This window comes from Crocodylus siamensis, chromosome 4 (genome assembly GCF_052110815.1).
Source record: "Crocodylus siamensis isolate JL-2025a chromosome 4, ASM5211081v1, whole genome shotgun sequence".
Taxonomy (NCBI): Eukaryota; Metazoa; Chordata; order Crocodylia; family Crocodylidae; genus Crocodylus; species Crocodylus siamensis.
The window spans coordinates 119,125,070-119,148,706 of NC_143398.1; the positions used below are offsets into that span (position 1 = coordinate 119,125,070).

At 42.3% G+C, this 23,637-nt stretch overlaps 1 protein-coding gene across 1 annotated transcript in view; it reads right to left on the reverse strand.

Annotated features, from left to right (window-relative positions):
• The window catches only part of PLCZ1 (phospholipase C zeta 1), a gene marked incomplete at its 5' end in the record, with an annotated part of 87,125 nt that overhangs the window by 39,144 nt on the left and 24,344 nt on the right, over nt 1-23,637 (reverse strand). Inside the window, 3 exons of the mRNA XM_090041605.1 lie at nt 4,338-4,454; nt 6,997-7,153; nt 12,657-12,884. Coding sequence (XP_089897731.1) covers nt 4,338-4,454; nt 6,997-7,153; nt 12,657-12,884 — 502 coding nt within the window. The remainder of the gene's footprint in view (nt 1-4,337; nt 4,455-6,996; nt 7,154-12,656; nt 12,885-23,637) is intronic.

A 23,637-nucleotide genomic window follows, 5' to 3' on the forward strand; every position in this document is an offset into this window, starting at 1 on the left:
AGATCTCAGTCTGTTCAGCTTGACTCACACTTCTCTGTCAAAAGTAATACCCAATAGGGGCTTGTTTGGTGTTGGCATAAAATGCTATAGGAATAGGTCTGACCTTTCCCAGAGGTCGGCCCACTCTGTTGCTGCCCATAGGTTTGGTTCAGCATCCCCAAACTTGTCCAGGTGCTTGTAGGCTTCATGTACGAATGGTTTACAACTTTTAAGCCTCTTAAGCCTCCATCTGTTTGGGTCTTCAGTTAGCGGTTGATGGAGCTTCAAACAGTTGACGGATTTCGATACTTTCCACACTGCACTGTCAGAATTTTAAACTGAAAGCACTCCTGTGTTGGTTGCATTCAAGGACACTAGGGACAGAAATTTATCACAACTGAAGCTTTGGAATACTGTTCCTTTTATATTTCTAATACAGTGGTGAAAGTTACTGTGAAAATGCACTAGTATTTTAAATAATAAATAATATGCATGTGCATATTTGTTAGAAACTTGTGTCCAAGGCCATTCATTAGAATGTAATCTTGCCAAAACGTGTTCAGAGCAAGAGTCTAAATTAAGTGCAAATTGAAAGCTAAGGGTGGAGACAGGAAAAAGCAGTGCAGAGCTTCAAAAAGAAAAAGCCTACATATGGCAGAAAAAGGGATTAGTCAGCTTCTCTGTTTAATAGATGATAGATGATGGCGTAACAAAATGATTTAGTTTTATAATGGGAATCTTTTCAATGTAAGCACAAAAAAGGGAAGAGAGACTGTGAGTAAACAAAGCCACTAAAATGGGGGAAATTGTTTTCAATTGAGAGCCTACCTCCAAAGCATGGTGAGTAGCCAAGTCATTTTTGTTTGTAAATCTTTCAAATTAAAGGCTAACTTGAATGGAGGAGAGAGAAAAAATGTCATTATTTTATTGCTGAGAAAAACCTGCTTCATATTGAAAATAAGGAAGTTAGGCAGAAAGGGATAAGATTCACTATTCTCCTCCTGAATTTACTGCACTGCTATGAGGCAGCAAAACAACTGGGAAGCCAAAGGATCCATTCAGGGCAAGAGAATTCCTGACTGGCATAGAACTGATACACTTGCCCCTCATCTCCTAGCCCACCACCAAATACTCATTTTTATGGAGCAGGCTTGGGAGGAAATGTGTGACTGATGCCCACTATGTTCCAGTGATTCTCGTCTGCTCAAAGTTGCCTCTCCAGTCAGGGGCCAATAGGAGGCTTCTCCTTAGCTCCCAACTACCCCCGTCCCAACTGCCAAGGGATAAGGGGCAGTAAACCCAATAAAATCACTGATATAGGCTCATCTGATCAGCTGTTGCCACTACAGCAACAACTGACTGGGCAACCTGGCAACAGCTGATCGGACAGGGAAGGGAACAAGTGGAGTCACCCACCTTGCTTCTGGTGGCTCTGGGCAGTCAGGGGATGTCTTTAACTGTTGCTGCAGGACATGGTCCCAATTATGGGTCCTGCAGTGTCAACTGTCAAAAAACCTGCCTTGCTGTGGCATCAGCAATAGCCATGATGAGTGGCATTAGTTCTTGCTGGTGCTCTGTGGCAGTGGTAACAGCTCTTCCTGCTGCCAGTGACACCAGCTCTTGCTTGTGCTCCCATGGCAACATGGCAGCAGGATCCCAGCAGGGCTCTTTGCCAACTTGCCATTGCTGGGCAGGCTGTGAAGGAGCCATCTGCTCTTCCTCTGGCCTTCCTACAAAAAGTAGCACTACAGAAAATCTCTTGTTTGAAACATGTTTGAAGCACCCCAAACAGCCTAAATGGATGTCTGCTTGGTTTCTGTAGTAATATAAAGACATATATAGCATTGCAAAAGCAACATGTGTCCAATAAACACATTCATTTTGGCTCCAGTTATGCTGGGGCCCAAGATAGACCTCAGGATCAAGAACTTGGAAACATGATTTAAAGCAACCTTTCCTTTTCTTTCTTCCTTCATTTACACGAGCTATATCTTAGCTGTAGCTGACAATCTAGCATAGAAACTGTGGGGCTTAATGAATGTAAAATGTATGATACAGTACAGTCTGGTTCCTAAAATGTGTATGCATTTATATTCTTGTCTGGGAATGCAGAGCTTATTGTAGAGGACAATTACTTTTACTTCATTGTCTAAGATAACATAAATAGAGAGATGTAGTTTGCCATATTAGTTGGAAGTTAGGCGAAATACAGGACAGGGTGGCATTTTACAAACCAACTCCTTAGAAGCACGAGCTTTTGTCAGCTCTAGCATACTTTGTCAGATGCTCTGAATAGAACTAAAGAGAGCAGGGGTACTAAAAAGAAAGGAACAACGTTATTTAAATAGGAAGGAACAGGTTAGAGAATGTTTCGAAAAGCCGGGCACGTACAAGTCCATGAGGCTGGACGTGATGCACCTGATGGTGCTGAGAAATTTGGCTTGTGGGACTGCACAGCCACTGCCCATTACCTTTGAAAACTTGTGATGATTGGGAGAAGTCCTGGAAGACTGGAGAAGGACAAAGATAGTGCCTATCTTTAAAAAAAGGGAAGAAGGAGAATTTGGGGGATTAGAGACTGGTCAATGTCACCTCAGCTCCTGGAAAGATCATGGAGCAGGTCCTGAAGGAATCCATTTCTAAGCACTTAGAGGAAAAGAACATGACTGAGAACAGTCAGCATGGATTCACCAAGGGCAAGTCATGCCTGATCAACATGACATCTTTCTGTGATACAATGACTTGCTCTGTGGATGCAGGGAAAGCAGGGAACACAATATACCTTGATTTTAGCAAGGCTTTTGAAAGTCTCCTACAAATTCTTGCAAGCAAGCTAAGAAAGTATGGGTTGGATGAAGAGACTATAAGATGGACTGAAAACTGGCGGGACGGTTGGGCTCAAAGGGTAGTAGTCAATGGCTCAATGTCTAGTTGGCACCCAATATCAAGTGGAGTGCCCCAGGGATCAGTCCTGGGACTGGTTTGGTTCAATATCTTCATCAATAACTTGGAAGATGAGATGGAGTACACTCTCAGCAACTTTGAGGATGCTATCAAGCTGGGAGGATTAGTAGATATGATGAAGAGTAGGGCTAAGATTTTGAGAGAATTCAACAAATTAAAGGCCTGGACCAAAAGAAGTTCATGAGGTTCAATAAGGACAAGTGTAAAGTCCTGCACTTAGGACAGAAAATCCCATGCACCAGTGTAGGCTGGGGGCTCATTGGCTAAGCAAGAGGGCTGGGAAAAAAAAAAAAGACTTGGGGGTTACACTAAACAATAATCTGAATATGAGTCAACAGTGTACTCTTGTTGCAAAGAAAGTTAACAGGATACTGGGCTGCATTAGCAGGAGTATTGCCAGCGTTCCCCACCTCTCTTCAGCACTGGTGTGGCCACTGGAGTACTGTATCTCGTTTTGGGTCCCCCATTACAAAAAAGATATGGACATAATGGAGAGAGTCCAGCAGAGGGCAATGAAAATAGGGGCCTGAGGCACATGGCATATGCAGTTGGCGCCACGCATATAACCCATAAGGCTGGGGACCCACGGGATACAGGGAAGTCCATCAGGACCATGTCTAACCAGACGTGAAGGCAGCCTCCCTACATCACATCTTCCATCAAGACATGGCGGGTGAGAATAGAGAGTGCCCATTGGGTTGAACTGGCATGGTCAAGGGGTCTTAGGAAATTACAGCCATCCTTGGGGATCCTGTCCTGTGGCAGTTATGTTATATTACGTTATGTTGCATATCCCCAGTATAGTTATATTTATTGATATAAATAATAATAATTACATTATGTGTATATATATATGCAAAACTTACAGCTGTAAAAGCATTAGACTTAAAAGGAGAGATTTTTGAATTTTCTATTTCATTTTTGAATTCTGTTTATGTACATGTTTTTGCTATAATTTTATATAAAGTACTATGCTGGGAAGTCATGCTTTATTTAACCTTTGGGCTGGGAGTGTAAAATGGAGAAGGAACTCAAACAGTATCATTCTTTGTATGGTTTAGCAAAATGACATTGCAGTTAAAGGTGTACTGAAAACACAACGCTATACTACAACTGCAATAATTGTGAAATGTTTGATATGAAGATATACCCATTAAAACAAATTCATTAAATTCTCCTGAGATCAATCTATGTCCCAAATGAAAGATTATGGGAGATGGCTTTAACAGAATTATGTATGATAGAAAACTCATGTGATGACACTTAGTTTCATGGAGAAAAATAATCTACTTAAGTACTGGGTGATAAGCAAGAATTCAGCAAATAGTTTTCAAAAACTTATAACTAGTCTGTGCTGAACTTTGAAATTGTACACACTACATGAGAGCACATACCCATCTGACAACCAACATTCCAGAATTCTTGAGGATTATAATTAGAAGAGTTGGTTCTGGTCCCTTTTGGATAGATCCTTGCAATAAATCTGGCAGTATGCAAAATAAATTCATTTGCTGCAACAAAATAATGATAAAGGATTGGTAAGACAAGCATTACTAAGAATAGATCACAACATTTTTAAAGCACATCCTATTTTATATAAATGATGAGATCATGCAGCGGGGGAGGGGTTGGCACAACCTACAAAACCAGGCTACAAATTTTTTAAACTATTTCCTCACACATCTGATGTTGCCTTATTAAGTATGTGTGCTACTTTGAAACAACTCAATAATACACTACATTAATTATCACTATTAAGGTAGTAACTTAGGTGCTTCCTCTTGGGGGAAAAAAAATCACATCTTTTGTTGGTGATGGGGGTTTAGTGTATTTTTACATCAAAACTAAGCATGCTTTTTGGGGGATGAAATACAAAATGGATGAAATAGAGAGGATGAAATACAAAATGGATTAGAAAACCATTTGCTTTTAAAACTGTTCAACAGGAAAATACCAGCTCAAGCTGGAATGGCCAAAAGCTGTTAGCATTTGATTGCTGTTTCATGGCCTACATTCTATGAATTAATAATCTCTGCCCAGTGAAAAGGTGTCCAGGTTACTAAAAATAAAATATTTAATTGACAACCTTGTATATAATCTTCAGAGAGAAACCAACTGCTCAGTGGGCTGATTTCACAGCAAGACATAATCTGTCTTTAAAACGTCTCTAACCCTTACTGGCAGGGATGAGCTGGCACTGCTTCTACCAGCAGTCTTTCTGTCAATTAGACTTAGCGGTCACTGACAGACATTGGGGGGGGGGCACACTTTACCGGAAGAGGACGTGCGTTAGTTTGACCTGGCTCCCCAGTGTCTGTATAGTTTGCGTGCTTCAGCAGGGCTTTTTGACACTTATCTAAAGCCTGATTCAACCAACTGTTAGATAAAAGTGCCAAAAGGCCCCACTAAAGCACCCGCTCTATATGGACGTTGGGTGAGCTGGGTCAAACTAACACTATGCCTTTTCTGGGCACATGTTGCACTTCAGCAGTGCACTGAGCTGAAGGTAAGACACCATTTGTTTGGGTGTTTTTTCCATGTCTGTAAGCAACCAGTTCTTTCAAATGCTGCTTGCTCCCCTGTCACAAACAGTGGTTTGTCAGGTAGACAAAAGAGAAGTTTACTTTCAGTCTGCCAGTAAGAACCTGAGCTGCATTTTAGCAACTTAGACCACTCTCCAATGAAACCAGCTAGTGAATCTTTTAGGTCAAACTTTTTCCTTGTAGACAGGCTGCTCTAATGTTCTCTCAGTGCTGCAGGCAACTGCCTAGAGTTAAAGCAATCTGACACTGCCTTAAATAGTTCCTGGGTGTATCTACATGTGAGCTTTACTGCGGAGCTGACTAATTAGCTCCACAGTGAAGCATCACAGTCCACATGTGCAGCAGTATTAGGGTGCAGTACATTTAATTAATTACTGTCCCAGACAGTATTATCCTACGGTAGAGTAATTTACTCTGCTGAAGTGCACATGTAGACAGTGACTGGGGCTGGTTGGGGCATGAGGGTGCTACAGTGCAGGAGCTGCCTGCCACCTAGCTTCACACTGCAGCACCCTTGCGCCCCAGCCAGCCCTTCCACTGCCCCATGCCAGCCTGGGGCTACTCTGCCCCAGCTCAAACTGCTGCAGTCCCAGATGCACATGTAGACACCGAGCCCAGGAGCAACTGACTGTAGAACAAACTGCACAGGAGTTTATTGTGTCATGCTAATTGCACATATAGAGGCACCCCCTGGACGCATCTACATGAAACACTTAATGTGCAGAAAACTAATTCTACTGTGCTTTAGCAAAGCCCATGCTAAGGCTCAGTTGATTTAGTCTAATGCACAGTAGTGTCACACAAATATCATTCATCTGCACTAATGCTCAGGAGTGCTGATTACAGCGCATTAATTTAGTACCCATTGTTACAGGTAGTAAACTTGATGTGCAGTAATTACAGCACATTTGGAATGTATAGACACACCCCCTGGATAGCAGATTGGAGCAGATCAGCACAGGATTATATTGCTACATAATTCTGTTTGGCCTAACACCAGGGTTTGGTCCAGTTACAGCAAACGAGGTGCTTATGGGGTTTATTCTCTTTAATGTCCATATACCACTGTGCAATTCTCATTTAGGTTAGTGCATATGTACAGTCACGGTGGAATATAGCCTATTATATAGTAAAAATGTATTCCATTTCTGTTAGAGTACTGACCACAGCAATTTAATACAAACTCAGCCATAGTCCTTTGTAACAAAATATAGTGTATTTAGATTATTCCTTTTCCATACAATATTGGTTTTTATAAAAACAATAGGATCTTTAAATAAATTATGAACTAAATATTTTCATTTGGAAAAATATTCCATTATTTCTTCATAAAGCAAGCTGAGAGAAGAAGGTACAGTGATATTGACAGGTTGTTTCTAAAATTGCATTATAAAACAAAGCAATAGAGTAGAAAACATATGTTTCATAAAGTTTATTGACTGTTCTGACAGCTAAGCAATGAACAATGGCAACATTATAACTTTTATCTGACTAAACCAAAAGAAATTACCTGACTGCTTTACCAATTTTCGGGCTTTAAGCTCCCCAATTGAATTATTTTCATAACAGTGCTGATTAGCTCTTTGATTCTCAAAGCTTACAAATTTCTCAGATTTAGTATAAATCACAAGATCTGATAACTCGAGGGCCAGTTTTATCTTCTTCACCTATAAAAATATCATGAAATAATGGAAGAATATGCATTGTTGTATTTTCACATATTTCATTGTTATTATCAGTCCAGAAAAATGTCAATGATTTATGTATTGAGGCTCCAAATCTGATAAAAGATACTTAAATATCTAGAGACTAGAGCAAACTAAACTTTATCATAGTGTATTTAGTAAATATTAAATACCAGCTATGTGAAATTAGTATATTCATGTTCAGAACAGGAAAAACCATATTCACCTACTTACCAGTCTCAGAACCTTTTGGGATAGGGCTTTGTTAATTTATAAATTATTGGTTGATTTGTCATTTTAATTTTAGTTTGTTGCCTAAAAAACTTAGGGATTTTTTTTTTTCCAGAAGCAGATTGTAGAGGAGGAAAATAGGAATAGTAAAAGCAGTATTGAATTTCATTCTTGTTGGTCAGTGGCATCAAATGTTGCTTATAAAAACAGAAGCTGAGCATGGATTGTATTACTCATTCAATTTCATAGGTTCAGGAAGGCAACTGGCTTCCTGTTTAATGATTTCAGTAATTAGGGGGTACTAATGTTCATAACTGTGTTTCCTACCGAACGTAATTTTTATTAGTCAGGTACAGGTATAGTAGCAGTAATGTCTTAAAGCGCCTTTAGGCTGTTTCAGTCAACAGTTTGAAATCTGCAAGAGACAGGAAAGAGTTATCCGTCGGTCATGTATGTGCTGACACATTGTCTTGCAATTCAGGTGAAGTTTACTACTGTGTGAGTTGATAAGTCTTCAGTGTGAGAAGTGCCAAGTTCTCACATTTATATGAAGGCACTCTCAGTTATATCAGTTTATAGTTCAAAATAGTTGCAAAATCAGCCAGTGAAAACTGATGTGGCACAGGAAAAAAGAGCTTTCGTTCTTGTCCACAAATGTGAAAAGCCTTTAGTTTATTCGTGCTTGCTAAGATTCTTTCTTTACTTAAACATAACCAAACTCATCTGGAATAATGCATTTCATTCTGAGCAACTATTTCAAATGAGGAAGAGGAGTAATCCACTCTGCACTAAATGTCCTTACTGATAAGCTACAGTGCCATGTTCACTTCCTTGCTAGCTTTATGGCCTAATGAATACCTAGTATCTATGTGAAGTGGAAACAGCTTCAACAGGACTGAACAACTTGCCCGCTCAATCACAGGGAATCCTATAGCTCAGCAGGTAGGATATTGTCTGAGAGGTGAGTGAAAAGAATTCAAATTCCCTAAGGAAGGGGAGGTAATTGAACTGAAGGCCACCCAAATCCCATCTGAGTGCTCTAACCATGGAGTCACTGGTCAAATGAGAGACCCTGTGTCTTTCTCCAAACCTGTTTTGTGTGGGATTAGACATAGCCTGAGACCATTTACTATATTAGGCCCTGCAAGTGGAATAGGTGGGAAAGTGCCTATTTGGTGAATTTCGATAAAGCAAAGCATCAGCTAAGTGTTGAACAGCTCAGTGCTGTGAAGACTTAGTCGGTTGCACGTGCACAGCAGCATAAATTCAGTAGCCTACAAGTCATTTCCTGCAAAACCTCAGGCACTACCAGAGGTGGGAGAATTGGTTTCATAGGCTTACGTAAAACCTGAAGGTTGGTGAAACCAGTTGTGATGTGAATGTAATGTGTGTAACAGCAGGAGGAATCAGGGAGCAGTCTGCAGAGCTATAATGTCTGTTAATTTAGATTACAATTCCCAGAAACCCCCAGAGGCTGGGGGGCAAGGGAAAAAAAGAAGAGGGAGTTTGAGGCTGGCGTAAAGGAGCAAGCCAACTGCACATGAACCTGGTCAGCGCTACACAAAGGAGTGCACAGGGGAGCTGAAGATCTCACTGGCTTCGGCAGCCAGGACTGTGGACTGCAGGACCTGGACTCAGACTGGGGGCAGCTGCAAGCTGCTGTTTGAGCCCTCTAGGGCAGTGGTTCTCAACCTTTTTTGTACCAGGACCCATTTGCCAAGATCAGTGGCTTGTCCTGACCCACACCCCCCCTGTCCCTGCCAGTGCATGGGAACTGTTCCCTGCCCCCAGGGCATGCTGGGACCCCTCACTTCCAGCTTGCAGCCCCCTGCCCCCGCCCCCCAGCTCTGCAGAAGGGGGTTCTCAGCTGCCCCCATCCCACTCGGGCTGGAGCGCGGTGGCTGCAGTGGCTCTGGCTCGTGCGGATGGCAGCAGTGAATCCAGCCCAGTGTAGGCTGGAGGGAGGAGGAGGGGAGGCTGATAGCACACCCGCCCAGCACTGGGACTCCTGTGACAAGCCAGGCAGCCTGGTCATGGCCCCTCCCATCCCCTGAGCAGCATCTCCCAGCTGCCCTGCCCCAGCAAGCACAGGCACCAGCCCCGATGTCGCCAGTTCAGCCACACAGCTCTCCCCCCTTCCCCCACACCTGTTCACAACACTTTGAAATATTCTTATGACCCACTTTTGGGTTGTGACCCACTGGTTGAGAAACACTGCTCTAGGGACTAAAGACTTGTTTGGGGACACCTCCAGAGGTGTGGTGGGGATTAAGATGCTGAGTGTATAGTCCCACAACATTGCTGTTTCTTTATCTTTTACCTGTTCCCTGCCTTTGGCCCATTGGCTTCTGATCCTAACCCCTATGATTTTCTATATACAAGTGGGATTTCTCCCTTGCTTCTTGTATCAGTTTCTGGGGCTGGAGGGTTGGTGCACAGTGGTATATTAAAGGTGGACTTAAAGCATCTCTTGTAGAATTTCCTATATTCAGGCCTCTGGTTTCAACCATTTTATACTGCTGTTACTCACTAACTTTTAATGAAGTTTTTCTGAACTTACACTAGTATAAGATAAAAATCACATCCGAGGTATGCAAAAGTAATTTTACCTGTGCCACGCAAACAACCAGGTAGAACGATCTTAAATTTATTTTGGAAACAAACAATAGTGGCAACATAAAGTGAGAAAAGCTATAACCCATCACTTGTATAAAATCCATCTCACAATACATTATTACATGAAAGATCAGATTCTATATTAAAGAATGTACAATGCAGAATTTTAAAAAGAGAGAATGGGAAATAAGACAGCATTTTATTTTACTCCATGATTAACAGACAGGAATCTGGCTCCTAAGAGTAAGAGTTAAAAGTCAGCCTCTGTAACAAGGGCAATTATTAAAGTCTCCTAAATACCAGAGGTATGTGGTGTACATCCGGAGTATTGTGTTCAGTTTTAGGTCCCACACTACAGAAAGGATGTGGACAAATTTGAGATCATCCAGCAGAGGGCAATGAAAATGGTGAGGAGGCTGGGGCACATGACTTCTGAGGAGAGGCTGAGGTAATGGCTTATTTAGTCTAGAGAAGAGAAGACTGAGGGGGGATTTAATAGCAGCCTTCAATTACCTGAAGGGGGGTTCAAAAGTGGATGGAGGTAGACTGCTCTCAGTGATGGCAGATGACAGAACAAGAAGCAATGGTCCCAAGTTACAGCAAGGAAAGTTTAGGTTAGATATTAGGAATAATTTTCTCACTGGGAGGGTACTAAAACACTGGAACCAGTTACCCAGAGAGGTGGTGCAATCTCCATCTTTGGAGGTTTTCAAGACCTGGCTACACAAAGCTTTGGTTGGAATGATCTTTTGGGGATGGTCCTGCTTTGAGGAGGGGTTTGGACTAAATGACCTCCTGAGGTCCCTTCCAACTCTAATTTTCTATGATTCTTTTAAAAGGAACATGCACTAGGATGGCACTCTAACGAAGGGAGATTATGTTAACAGCCCAAATCCAGCTCTGTGTATTTTACTGTGTCTAGCCAGTGTATTTTAGGGATATTCCTCTGAATGGAACACTGCAGTTTCCAGAGGCCACTCTTCATTAGCACCTGTCAGTTGAGGACTCTAGATAGATGTATTGTTCTGATGCAAGATAAATAGCTGCCATCTTAGTCTAACATGGCTGAAACTTTCCAACTGAAGGATATGGTCTGTGTTAAACCTTATTTTCTGTCTTATCATAACAAACTAAATCTATTTAAATGACCCTGAACCTGTTAAGAATCTTATGGCTCTGAATGTGAGGTGTTTGATAGGTGACCTCATCACTTGTTCTAAAAAGGCATCTTGGGCTAATTATGGCTAAAGTGGGGAGCCCCAGCAAAGAGCTGCTGTCGGTGTTGATCACAAGGTCTTAGCAGGGACATTCTGTTCTGGAATGGCAGGGGATCTATTGCTAGGCTAGGAATGCCATGCCTTTTCTCAAAGTGTTATCCTTAAACACCCTCTCCCAACCAGGTATGGACCAAAATGAAAATGAAGTTAGAAAATGGAAGAAATCCTAACTTAAAACATACTCAGAGAGAGTGCTACTAAGGGATTTCTGCCTTTGAGTACACGGGCAGAAAACTAGGTAGTCAATGTCAGTGTTGGTCAGCACAGGCTGAAAATGTCGTAATTATGAGGGCATGCATACCTCTTTCTTGCCTCTGAGGCTTGGGAAAAACAGTTTCAAATCTAATGCATCAAACTTTTTCCCTGTCAGTTGGTGCATCTCCACACACGCTGTACTGCAGAGTAGTCTAATTTGCTCTGCAGTAAAGTATTGCTGTCTACACATGCACCGCAATTGGGATGCAGTAAACTAATATACTTCAACATAGGATAGTGCCATAAGACACAAATACTATTTTACACCAGAATAAATAACTGTGATAAAATGAATATGCAGATGGTGATGCAAGCGTAAATTGCACCTGGTCAGCCAAGCCAGCAGGAAACCAGAGCAGGCCACAAGTGTCTCTGGCCTAACTTGCTCCACCTGGGCTCAAGTTGCCCCTGTCACTAAGTATACATTCAAATGCTGTGCCTGGATTAGTTTACTCCAGCACAAATTGCGCCAAAGTAAATTCAGTTGCATTTATTGCACATGTAGGTGCACCCAGTGAAAATAAACACAGAACCGTATGTTAATTTTATAGTTTATATTTTAAGAATAGAATCACATGTTAATTTCTTCAATAGCTTGATGATTGGGAAAGATACCTCCAGTTTATGTAAATCTCTGAAAACAGGGTCGGGGGTTTTTTTGGTTTTATTGTAACAAAACAACAGGGAGGATGAGTGGGGGTTGTATCTGGACCCTGTACCTAGTTGTGTGCACGTATCCAGGATATACAGTACTTAAGTCATTGCCAGGGGCTTGTAGAAATGCCAAGAGAGTCAGTGCCACCTCCTTAGGGGTCAGCAGAACCCTGATTCTCTTCCTGTGTGTTTCCAGAACAGTCATAAGCCCAGAAGTGCAACTGGTTAACAGTGAGTTGTACCTGTTGTGGCCGCTTGCTAATGGGAGCAACAAGCAGAATAAAACTAGGTTAAAATGTATGAGTTCAGCTAAGACAGATTTTTGCTTTCATGTGAATTTCTTATCCCTACACCTTAAATTTTTCTAAGGATTTCATATCATGAGCTGCCTTTAATGAAACAGACATACTGTCTATTTGCTCCGTAATGTCCTAGTAATAAAAGCATTTTACCTTTGGCTTTTTTCGAGGAGGGGATGAAGATTTTTTTTCTACAGTTTTTCTTTTTGGCTGAGGGGTCTTTGGCATAGGTTTGCGTTCAGTAGCTTCCTCATCTTCAGATTGGTCTACCTCCTCTTCTAATTCCACTACCTCACCATGTGTGTCAATACCTCTTCTGAGAATAGTATCCTGAAGAGTTCCAACTTTCTTATTTTTTATCAGTATTTTAAATTTTAGTGCCTGTGGAAATAGGTTAAACAGTAGTAATTGCAGGCATGCATTTAATAAGACATACTTCGTATCAAAATACTGTATTGCAATATTGCAACTCCTATTTTCAAAATCTGTTACAGAAGTAGAATGATGGGTGCCATGGTAGTGTGGAAAAACAAATATCACATAGAAGGAACAGTTGGTAATAGGCAAAAGAGTTCACCAACTGTATTATGTATCTCAGCAACATGCACACCAGAGAACAACCCAACACAGACCACTCCATACAGTCAGAAAGAAAAAGAGATCAATACAAATGAAGTTTGCCACTATGCAGACACAAAATATGAGAACAATAAGCAAGAACAGTGCACAAAGAAAAGAAGGTATTCTGCTCCCATCTGCCACAGAAGATGATTGTGATTTTTGCAGAGAAAACTGGTGAGAGAATAGCTGTTCCATCCTGATGCTAGGTTCAGATACTAGTGGTAAATACCAATGATAGCATAAGAAGTATGTATGCACACAAGTGAACAGAGATTATACTCTGTTGTTTAGTAAGCATCACTTTACTTTTAAAAAATACAGATTTATGTAAACACAGTCAATCTATAAAAATCATTCTAATGAACTTTTCAGCAAGCAGAAATGCTGGTGCCTTTAGATGCACAGTGCATCATTACCCTGGGTACCAACTTAAGGTTCCATTGTTCTGTTTTAAGGCATATAAGCAGAGTAGGATGTTGATTTTGATTCAGTATATATCGTCACTTAAGTTAATTTAATAGAGTTTATCAACCTCTTACCTTTATATGCCATCTTTTAAAATGTGCACTTTTATCAAACTGATAATCTTATTATTCAGGCAAGGTTTAAAATTAACAGAAACGGAATGTGCATAATAAGTAAAGTTTTCAGTAGCAAAAGTTTTGTAATTGTTATTTGAAAGCAGAACAATATTCATTTCCAGGTAAATCACAGTACTGTATTGATTAATGTGCCAAATGTAAGCATTTAAACTGTCAAAAGTCTTTATAACCCGTAGAGATTTAAATGTAGAAGAAATGCTCTTATGTTTGTTACTCTGAGTATCTTGCTAAGATCACCTTCGAGAGTTTAAAAAGAAATTAACACAAGTGTATCTACTTCATGAATATGAATAATTTCACAGTTAAACAGAAGACTCTCAGGCTATACAGTGCTATTGCTATGCCTCTCTTCTAACTGAGAAAGTAATACTAAACTGAAGTAAGCAACTTGAGGAGGCTGTGGCACTATGTCTTCAGACAACCATGAAAAAGAATATTTGTGCCAATTGGTGTGCTTTAATTGAATGAAAGGTGGAATTTTGATTAGGACACAAGATTTATCCCAAGGGCCGTATCTTTTTGTTTGGCTTTTTTGCCTAGGGCTTTTTTGTCTAGTAAACATTCCTTGGTTGAGTGAAGAACACAGTTTTTGTCAGTAATATGATCACAGTTTTCATAATAAAAACAAAGTATTTATAAAACTGTGTTAAAGGCCAGCTTCCAAAGAGCACAACTTTCCATTTATGCACCAAAATGAACTCATTAGTTTTTCAAAAATGTTCTGCATCCAGTGGCTCCTTACAAGTCATCCCATCCAAAATACAAATACCCTCTAGCAAGCTGCCTTAAGAAGGAAATATTACAGCTCATAAATCATACAGCAAACAAGAAGACACTAACATAATAGTGTGGCTGAAAATAGCTGCTGGAGATCAAAAATTACTCCGTGTTTAAGCACTCCTGACTGAGTACAAGAGAAGCCACTTTGTTTAGGTACTTAATGAAAGCAGCTGGCTGCTAAGCTCTTTAAAAAGTCTGACACCTAATAAACAAAAACACCAAAGCCCTTGACAGACATTCATTTTAAAGGTGTGGTAAGATCAGAGCCACAATTTCCACAACCATGCTGCCCACTTTGCTAAATGTACGTGGTAGGTTGCTCAGTTTTGGGATTAGCGATCAGATCCCAATTGCACCCTACTTGGCAGTGCAAGGTGAGCATGGGATCATGATCCTGGGCTCCCCATGCACTCAAGTTGAAAGGCAGGTACCTGACAATCAGCTGATTGTTGGCTGGCTCTGGGACCACACCCCAGGCTCAGACTAGCTCCAGTACTGTCCCCTGAGCTGGCAACAATAAGCTAGTTAAATTGGGACTGCATGGGGGCTCAAACTGGCTGAGTGTTGGCTGGCAGGAACTGCACCAAGGCCAGTCAGAGACTCTGAAGCAGCCCTAATCCTGCCACACATTTAATTTAAGGTGTATGGAAACCAGCCACAAAAATATTACACACATAATATTTACATGTTTTTATACATTTTTGTGTTGTATTTTTGTGGTTGGTTTCACTGTTTGTAGCACTAACAAAACCCTTTTTGACTAACAGACTACTCATGTCTTAACTAACATCTTTCAGGGACCCAAGAGAAATAATTTTGTCCGTGATTCTTCATTCTATATGATCAAAACCATGATGAGATGCAGAGAGGGACATCACAAGGAAGGATCCCAAGCAGTTTGTCCCTGGGTTAAGTTATAGCTTCACAGATGATGCTAGTGTAATTTATGCTACTGGAAGACTGGACCCCTGCTCATTTACCCCTGCTCCAACCATTTCTGGCCCACAATGCCTCTAATCAAAGGAGTGAGCAAGGAGTTGACACAGAGCACATCTACATGGGATGCATGAGCCTGGCCTTGCAACGCATGCAGTTGTATAAGCAGCGAAATGCACGTCAATGCACAGAAAAAGGCAGCAGTCCACTGTTGAACTAAAATGCATCAAAGGTGTTTTAGGTCAAAAGTGCACCACCACCATTTTCCCCACACTGACATGCATTTTGCCAGTTATGCAGCACAGTGTATGTCAGCTAGCATGAGGAGCAGACTCAATCAAGTCTGCTCCGATGTGCCAGATCTCCAGTGCATTGAGCATGGAAAAGTTTGTGTATAAATGCCCTTAGTATCTACACATGTGCCCCTATTAGGCTGCAGTAAACTAATTTACTCTGCCGTAGGTTAGTACTTCTAAACACAAGTATTAGCCTGCAGCAGTGTTATGTAGTGTGCCACATCATATGTGTAGGTGCTGATGGGGCTGGGTAGAACATGAGGGTGCTTCAATGCAGGGGCTGCCTACCGGCTAAATAAAAACTGCTAAATAATCCAAGAATCAAGTTTAAAATTGCAACAACCTTCTATTTCAAGTATCATAGTGCTGACTCAGTTAAAAGGGGAAAATGGGCTCTTTGAGGAAATTGTAACATACGAAAATAGTCAATCTATACCTTATAAAATTCAGCATGAATAAAGACAACAAGACATTAGGATTATAATGCAGGATTAACCCTTCTTTAAATACAAATGAAGATTTATTCAATTTCAAGAAAAGAAAGTGGTTATTCTGTGTGTCTTTAGGCTAATTTATTATTATTATTATTATTTTGTAGAAAGTTTCAGAGGATAAAAGCCAATAGAGGTTATTTGCAAGGTATTTTATCAGATTTATATTACACGTAAGGAGTGGGACTTAGGAAGTATATTGCTATACTAAGCAAAGTTCCAAGGAAACAATGCTGTGGTTTTTATCTGGTTTATAGTGTACTTTCACCAAGTTATCAAGGGAAAAAGAATATACATATATATGAGCATGCTCTAAAATTGTTACGCTCTAAAATTCACTGTCAATCTATTTTCACTGTTCTTGTGGACATCAAAGAATGCAAACCTATTGTGAATGTTCCCAGTCCTAGCCTCTTCTCCAACTATGATGTTGGTCAGTGGTAGCAAAACTGTTCTTGAGTTGCTGTTGTTATGGCAACAAGCAGAAACTATGCTTTTCTGTGCTTCCCTACCTGACGTTCAGCCCCATCCTCAGCTACATGTTAGGAAAGCTGAACTGTCATATCTTTCTAGTTCAGTGAAGCTGGTCATTGTCAAATGCTGCTGGCATTATTGCCAAGAAATGTCTCTCTACCTTCCCCGAATGCTAAAAACACTGGTTGAACAAGAAGGATGGTGGAACAGAACACCGCATGTCCCCAACGCAAGGAAGTTGTTAAGATAAATGAATATTCTTCTACTGCTATGGGCCAAGCTGTCTCTAGGGGTACCTCCAGATGTTAGGGGCTGTGCTCTAACTCATGGCAAGTGTCATGAGTCGGAGCTCCCCAACCCAACAGGCGTTTTTACCTGTTGGGTCGGGGTGGGCAGAACTGGAGGCTACCTGCACTGGCCCTGCCCAGCAGGTGAGGGTCCTCCAGCAGCCTCCTCAGAGGCTGCTGAACCACCCCTTTCCCTAGCCCTGCCCCACTCCAAGCTCTGAGGCTGTCAGCAGGGGAGGGAGGGGAAAAGGAGCAGTATGGAGCTGCTGGCTGGGCCTTGCCTGCTGGAGCAGGAGCAGGAGCTGGAGGGGAGGGGGTAGGGTGGGATGGATTCCTCTCATCTCATGATGCCCCTCCCAAGCTACCCCAGATGGGGTATTGAGGAGGAAGAGCCAGGCCAGACCTGGGTGGTAAGGGATCTCCACTCCATGCCCTTCACCCCACAATCCAGCTCAGGCCAAGCAGAGCAGCCAGAAGTTGCTGCTACCACCCTTAAGAGGCCAAGCCAGAGCTAGAGGGGTGAAACAAAGTCCCCTTGCCGCACAGGCCTGGCCTGATTCCCCTACCCTATTTAGGTCCAAAACCAAACTGATAGGGTTCAAGAAAAATGGAGGATTCCAAATATTACCAGAGGTGTTTCTACTGTATCTTTTTCCTCAGTCTTTCCCAAAACAGGAGGCTAAAGTCCAGGAAAGATTACCAGTGTCAAGACATATCATCTTAAGCAAGGGACTAGTCACGGTTCTTTTTAAAGCTGAGTGCGAAGGCTAATAATTGTAGTTTCTTTTTGGTGCATCCATAACTTTGTCTTACTGAATTGCATATCAGTCATTTCATTTTCTCTTTTCCAAATTGTTTGAACTACAAACAATACTTGACAATTCATAAACAATTGTTCTTTTATATCAATAGATTACAAGAGAAAAATGGGTAATTGAAGAAAGCTTTAGCACATAAGAACCTGCTATGCTTGGGGTATCTACATACATTTTAAACACTGGAACTCTTCTCAGGCAATTATGAAATAATGAACCATATGGGAGAAAAAAAATGTATTTTCTCAAGTTACAGTTAGGTCTACATTGTGCTTAAGCTGTCACAAACTGTTATTTTTCTATATAGAAGTTCAAGCATAAGAAAATGCGAATAATTAAATGAAGTTTTCTTTTAAATGTCCTGGTTATGGGTTTCAAGCTGTAACACAGCTTTTTCTTCCCCATAAACCTACAAGCCTGCAGGGACCTAGAAAGGGTTTGCAGCAGTAAGTCTTCCTATATGGCTGGAAGATGATGTGCTAGGCTGATAACAGTAAGGAGTGAAAGATTCTCCATTCTTCTGTCCTTCCAATTTTCCCCATATGATATATAGGCTGCATGGAGCTAATGGGAAGGAAGTAGCAGTATTCCCCCTTGGTGCCATATGGGAATGTAGATCTCAAATGTAGAAAAAGGTCAAAGATTTCAAAGGATTGATAATCGAGTAGTGATTATTAGAAACTGAGGCAAGATGGATATATCACTCCAGGACTGTACCCCAAACAATCCTCAACATTTCAGGTTTCCATCCTCTACCCAAAAAACTGCTCTTTTTAGACCGTCTCACCTTTATCCATTTTACTGAAAAACAGCAGTATGTTGTAAGCCCTGGATGGCCAAGATCAGGCCCAGAGCAGACTCTATTTCCTAGCAGCTGCTGTGGCAGGAGCTCCTGCTGGCTGCAGCCACTGGACCCAGCCCTGCTGCTTGGATACCCCAGCCCATCTGCCCACACCCACCACCAGAGGTGGGACCCATGTGGGCAGGGTGTGCAGCTGAGTGACTAGGCTGGGGCTGCAGCCAGGACATGGAGGCCCCAGGATTGGGGCCAGGACAGCCACAATCTGGTGTCTGCACACCCTGCAATGAGCATGGGTTCCCTAGGCAAGGGCATGCAGGCAGCAGATCACGGCTCTGCCCTGGCTCTGGTCCTATGCTGTCACTGCCACAAGATCCCAGCCCTGACCCCAGAGCAGCTCCCTGACCAGCCACATGCCCTGCCTATGCTGCTCTGGCCCCACCATTCCCAGGGTCTCCGTGAAGATCAGCTGGGAATGGCATGGAGAGGGGCTGCTGGTAAATGGAGTCTGTCTGCCTGCCAGATACACTGATTTGCCCTCCTCTTTCTGGGCCTTTATTAACAGTTTACATAAACAATACTTTAATGCACATGAGGTGGGAAACCTCTGCTCATTTGCTTTGGCAAAAGTGGCTATGAAGGTAAAAAGCAAACAAATGAAAAAATCCTCACTTGAGTAAGGCACCACCTTTTAATGTTAAGAGACTTGAGAAAATAAACAATATGAAGTGTTGAGAGAGAAAGTAATATAGCCAATCAAAAGGTCCTCCCATACCCAATGGCCTGTAAGGATGGTGTGGATAAGGCATCTCACTGTATGGAAGCAATTGTTCACAAGCAAGTGATGGGACTAGAATCATATTGAGTTTTCTTGACTCCTCGTCCTGGATGACTAGGTACACATTACAGTGTGTCCACCGGAGGTACCCTTTGGTCTAAGTCTAGAGTGGGGCTCAAACTCATACCTCTGGAGCTATAAGTAGACATCTTAGCTGCTTTGCCATGATATAACAAATATAGCGATTAACAAATGGATTCTAATGTTTAAACCTTGGTGAACATAACTCCAAAAACTTTAAACTTTCCCAATCATAATGTGCATGAATAGAACTATCCCAATTAATGCATAGCCACATGTCTTTATGAAAATGATTATGTCTTTTTAAGTTATACCTGTGAAAGTAGTCAGAGAGGTAACCTGTGCCAAAGCAAAGAGAATTTTTTCCTCTTTTGTTTAATTGATATTGCATCTAAGCACTGATTACCAGTTTTTATTATTCCTACTTTGTATATTTAAAAGGTGACTTTAATGTCTGAAGGTAAATGCCTTTATTTAATCATCTACATTAACTTCAGTCCAGTTTTCTTCCTGCAGAGGCCAACTTAAGAATACCCCATGATTAAAGCATGATAAGCCCTGAGAATGCACTGGTTTTAGGGTTTTAAAGGAGGCGATTCAGTAGAAAAGCTGTTGCATAGGTCTGAAGCATGGTTTTGTTTTATAAAGAAACTAGTGAAAGTGCGCTTCATTGTTCAGCAGATTCACTCCCTGATCAGATGCTAAGTTGTGGATAACAACTTTAGTGACAAAAATAAGGTTGTACTACTTATTCCTGCTGAGCCAACCCAGCTAAGTGAGTGAGGTGATTCTATTCCTTCTTGTTCATCAGCAGCAGAATTATTTGTTAATTGTTTCTCTTGTGTAAAGCAATTGAATGCATTGGCATTGCTCAGGTGTTACAAGGGGCATAAATTGAAGATAATGGAGTTACACAGGAGTAACTCAGGGCTAAACTTGACACAAAGAAATTTCACTGCAGTTGATGACAGACAGAAAAGAGAAGCTTTACTCGCAGATCTATACTTGAGCTGGAAGAACCTAGCAGCTAGTGGGGAAAGCATTTGTACATGGAGCTTGAGATATGCAATAAGGAAAAAAGCAGTGACAGTAAGCATGGAAACCTGTCCTCTCCAGAGAGTAATTTGATACAGTTCGTCTGGAAAAAAGAAAACCCTAAATTTAATTAACTCAAAAATTGAAGGTGTTTCTTCTTCCCTCTCTCCTCCATTACCAGTAATGTAATGAATGATGGTTTTTATACTACCTAGAAGTAAATGGAAACTACAGCCCAGCTGCCAGCTCAGTCCCTGCCACTGCCCATGATGCAGACCCTGACTGTTACTGTCTGTCATAGGTAGGGGCATAAGCCATCTCTGTGGACAGTCCACACTGAGATGGGAAAATGTAGCTTATTCCTCAGGAAGCATAGAAGCAGTCCATCATGCCCAGTGCAAGCTGTGTTTTCTTCTGCACCCTGGGAGCAGTCTGATTGTCTTCCTGAGCCCTCACCTTGGGGGTCTCACCTCAGTTATTCACAGAGCTCTAACTGGGCCTTAAGAGTTCAGATTCAGTTCTTGACTGTGGTTCAAATTTCTTATATAACCTTTGGCAAGCTATTTTGGCAGAATCCTGTTTCACTTTGCATGACTAAATGACAATTGTCCAACTGCATAACTACTGTTTTGTGGATCTGCGGTTTCAGATTCTATATTACCTTGAACACTGTACATTCCTGCTATAAGCAAGGAGGAGTCAGGCCTTCCTACCTTCTAACCCAAGAACCTCGGGTACCTACACAAGCCTGACACCTACCCCAATGCCTGCTAATTAGCATGCATTGGAGCAGACTTGATTAATTAGCACACTCCAGCTTCCTCAGCATCTTGTGTATTCAGCATCCCCGTGCTTCAAAGTGGTGGCAGGGGTACTTTAACTAAAGGTCATCGAAAGAGTTTTAGTTAAAGCACCCCCACTGCCATTTTGAAGTGCAGGACATTGAATATATGAGATGCTGGAGGCACTTTAATTACAGCAGCTCCTAAAAGCTGCTCTAATTAAAGTGCTGCCTCCCCCTCACCTTAGAGAACGTGTAAAAATGTTGTTGGTGACTATGATACCACCTAAAGTGTTGAAAGATTGAGGTTCTAGGCCCCATTCACCCAGCAAAGGTGAACCTGCCTCTCCTTCACACAAGGTTCTAACCACCAGGCCAAAAGTTAGGCATTACCCAAACCATTTTCCAGCCCTTCTCTTGAAGCTGACCCACTGTACTCCTATTCAATATTTATTGATTAAAATGAATTAGGAGCAGCAAGGAAACTTCTGTCCCACAGGGAGCAAGGATCCCAGCTAGACCTTAAATCCCCTTCTCTTCCACAGTAACATCCATCTCACTGAGCCACATACCCTATGGTTTGGTCTCTGTCTCCTGTCCCCACATATCTCCTTTTGGATGTTCAGGTGGTCAGCTTCAAAGGCAGGGCTGGAGAGAGGTATATATAATGCCGGTGTCTTGGTAATTGTGCTGGGAGGTAGGAGATGGAGGTTCAAGCCCCTTCCAGAGGAGGGGAAGTACCTTGACAACTAGGTTGTTGGACTAAAGCATAGCAGAGTTATCTTCCTCTGGCATTTGACACCCACTAGTTGTTAGAGCTGTACGGAGCTTTGGTAGCCAGTTCAATTTGGAGGAGCTTCGGCTCAATTTAAGGGCCTAATCTCTGAATCTGAATTGAATCAGGAGACCCATTAAGAGGTCCAAATCAAGCCTCCAAATTGATTTGGAGAAATTCAGGACCATTTTTGGAGGTTCAGCCAAAGCCTATACAGGTTTTCCTCACATAAAGCAAATCCACTTTATAATGTAACAAATAGGGATAGGTTCCCAAGGTGGTTCAGGACAGAGGGAGTGAGGCTGGGACTTAGGAAGGGGAAGGAGTGCTGTTCCCAGGGCTGCACCATGCTTCACCCATCCCCCCAACACCTGAGCTCCGCCTGTCACCACTTACCCGAGGTCCTGAGCTGCACCATGCCAGCTGGTACTGGGGTTGGGCAGAGTGGCAGCAAGCGGAGCCCCAGGCAGTGCAGGACATGGCACAGCTTGTCCACACTCACCCTAGCCCCCACTGCAGCGGCCCTGGGAGTGACTAGCGCCAGCTGCAAAAAAACTGTCAGTGGGTGTGTGGGGGGGGGAGTTCACTTCTTACTGCTTTGCACCCCCTGGGAGGGCTGAGGGGCTGTGTCAGGCTCTTCCTAGGGGCACATGCCCCCAGATCGTGTGGGATGACAGCAGGCTAGTGCTGGTGGCAGCACCAGGCTGATTCTTCCCAGTGCTTGGGGTGGGTGCACTGAGCACTGGAAACAGCCCAGTGCTACCATGGGCCCCAACCTACAGCAGCTTACTTCCCTTTTGCAAAAATTCCCACACTGTAAAAAGCAGATGGTAATATTTTCTTTCTCCCATTATTTTTCTTACCTTTCTAATTCTCCAGGTTAGGGACTGTTTCCATCTGTGTTCCAGTTTCTGAAAACTTTATTCATGCTGGGTGCATCTACACATGCACTTTACTGTGGAGTAAACTAATAAGCTCCACAGTAAAATGGCACCATCAACATGTGTACCAGTATTAGGGTGCAGTAAACTAATTAACTCCACCATAAGATTGTACTGTCAGAGACAGTACTATGTTTCAGCAGAGTAAGTAACTCCACTGAATGGCACATGTAGATGGTGATAGGCGCTGGCTGGGGCATAAGGGTGCTAAAGCTCAGGGGCTGCCTGCCGCCTAGCCACACAGCTCCATACTGTCAGCACCCTCGGGCAGCAGCCAGTCCCTCTACCACTTGATGCTGCTACCCAGAGCCCAGTGCTGACCACTCATGCCTTCTGCCAGCCTGGGGCTGCTCTGTCCTGGCTCAAATCACTGCTCTCCTGGGCATACATGTACATGTTGCACCCAGGAACAGTTTCCCCTGACTCAAACAGCTCCAAAGTTTATTGTGTCATGTTACTAGCACATGTAGATGCACCCACTGAGTAGAAGATTACAAGAAATTTCACTAATATCAGTGGTAGATCTCATGACACTCCGTTTTTATTCAGTCTGAGTATGGGGCTCATAATCTGGCCTTGTGCTTTGTTCACTGCCTAGTGCGGTATTCCACTATCTCAGTGGGAGCCTTTAGAATTTCCATA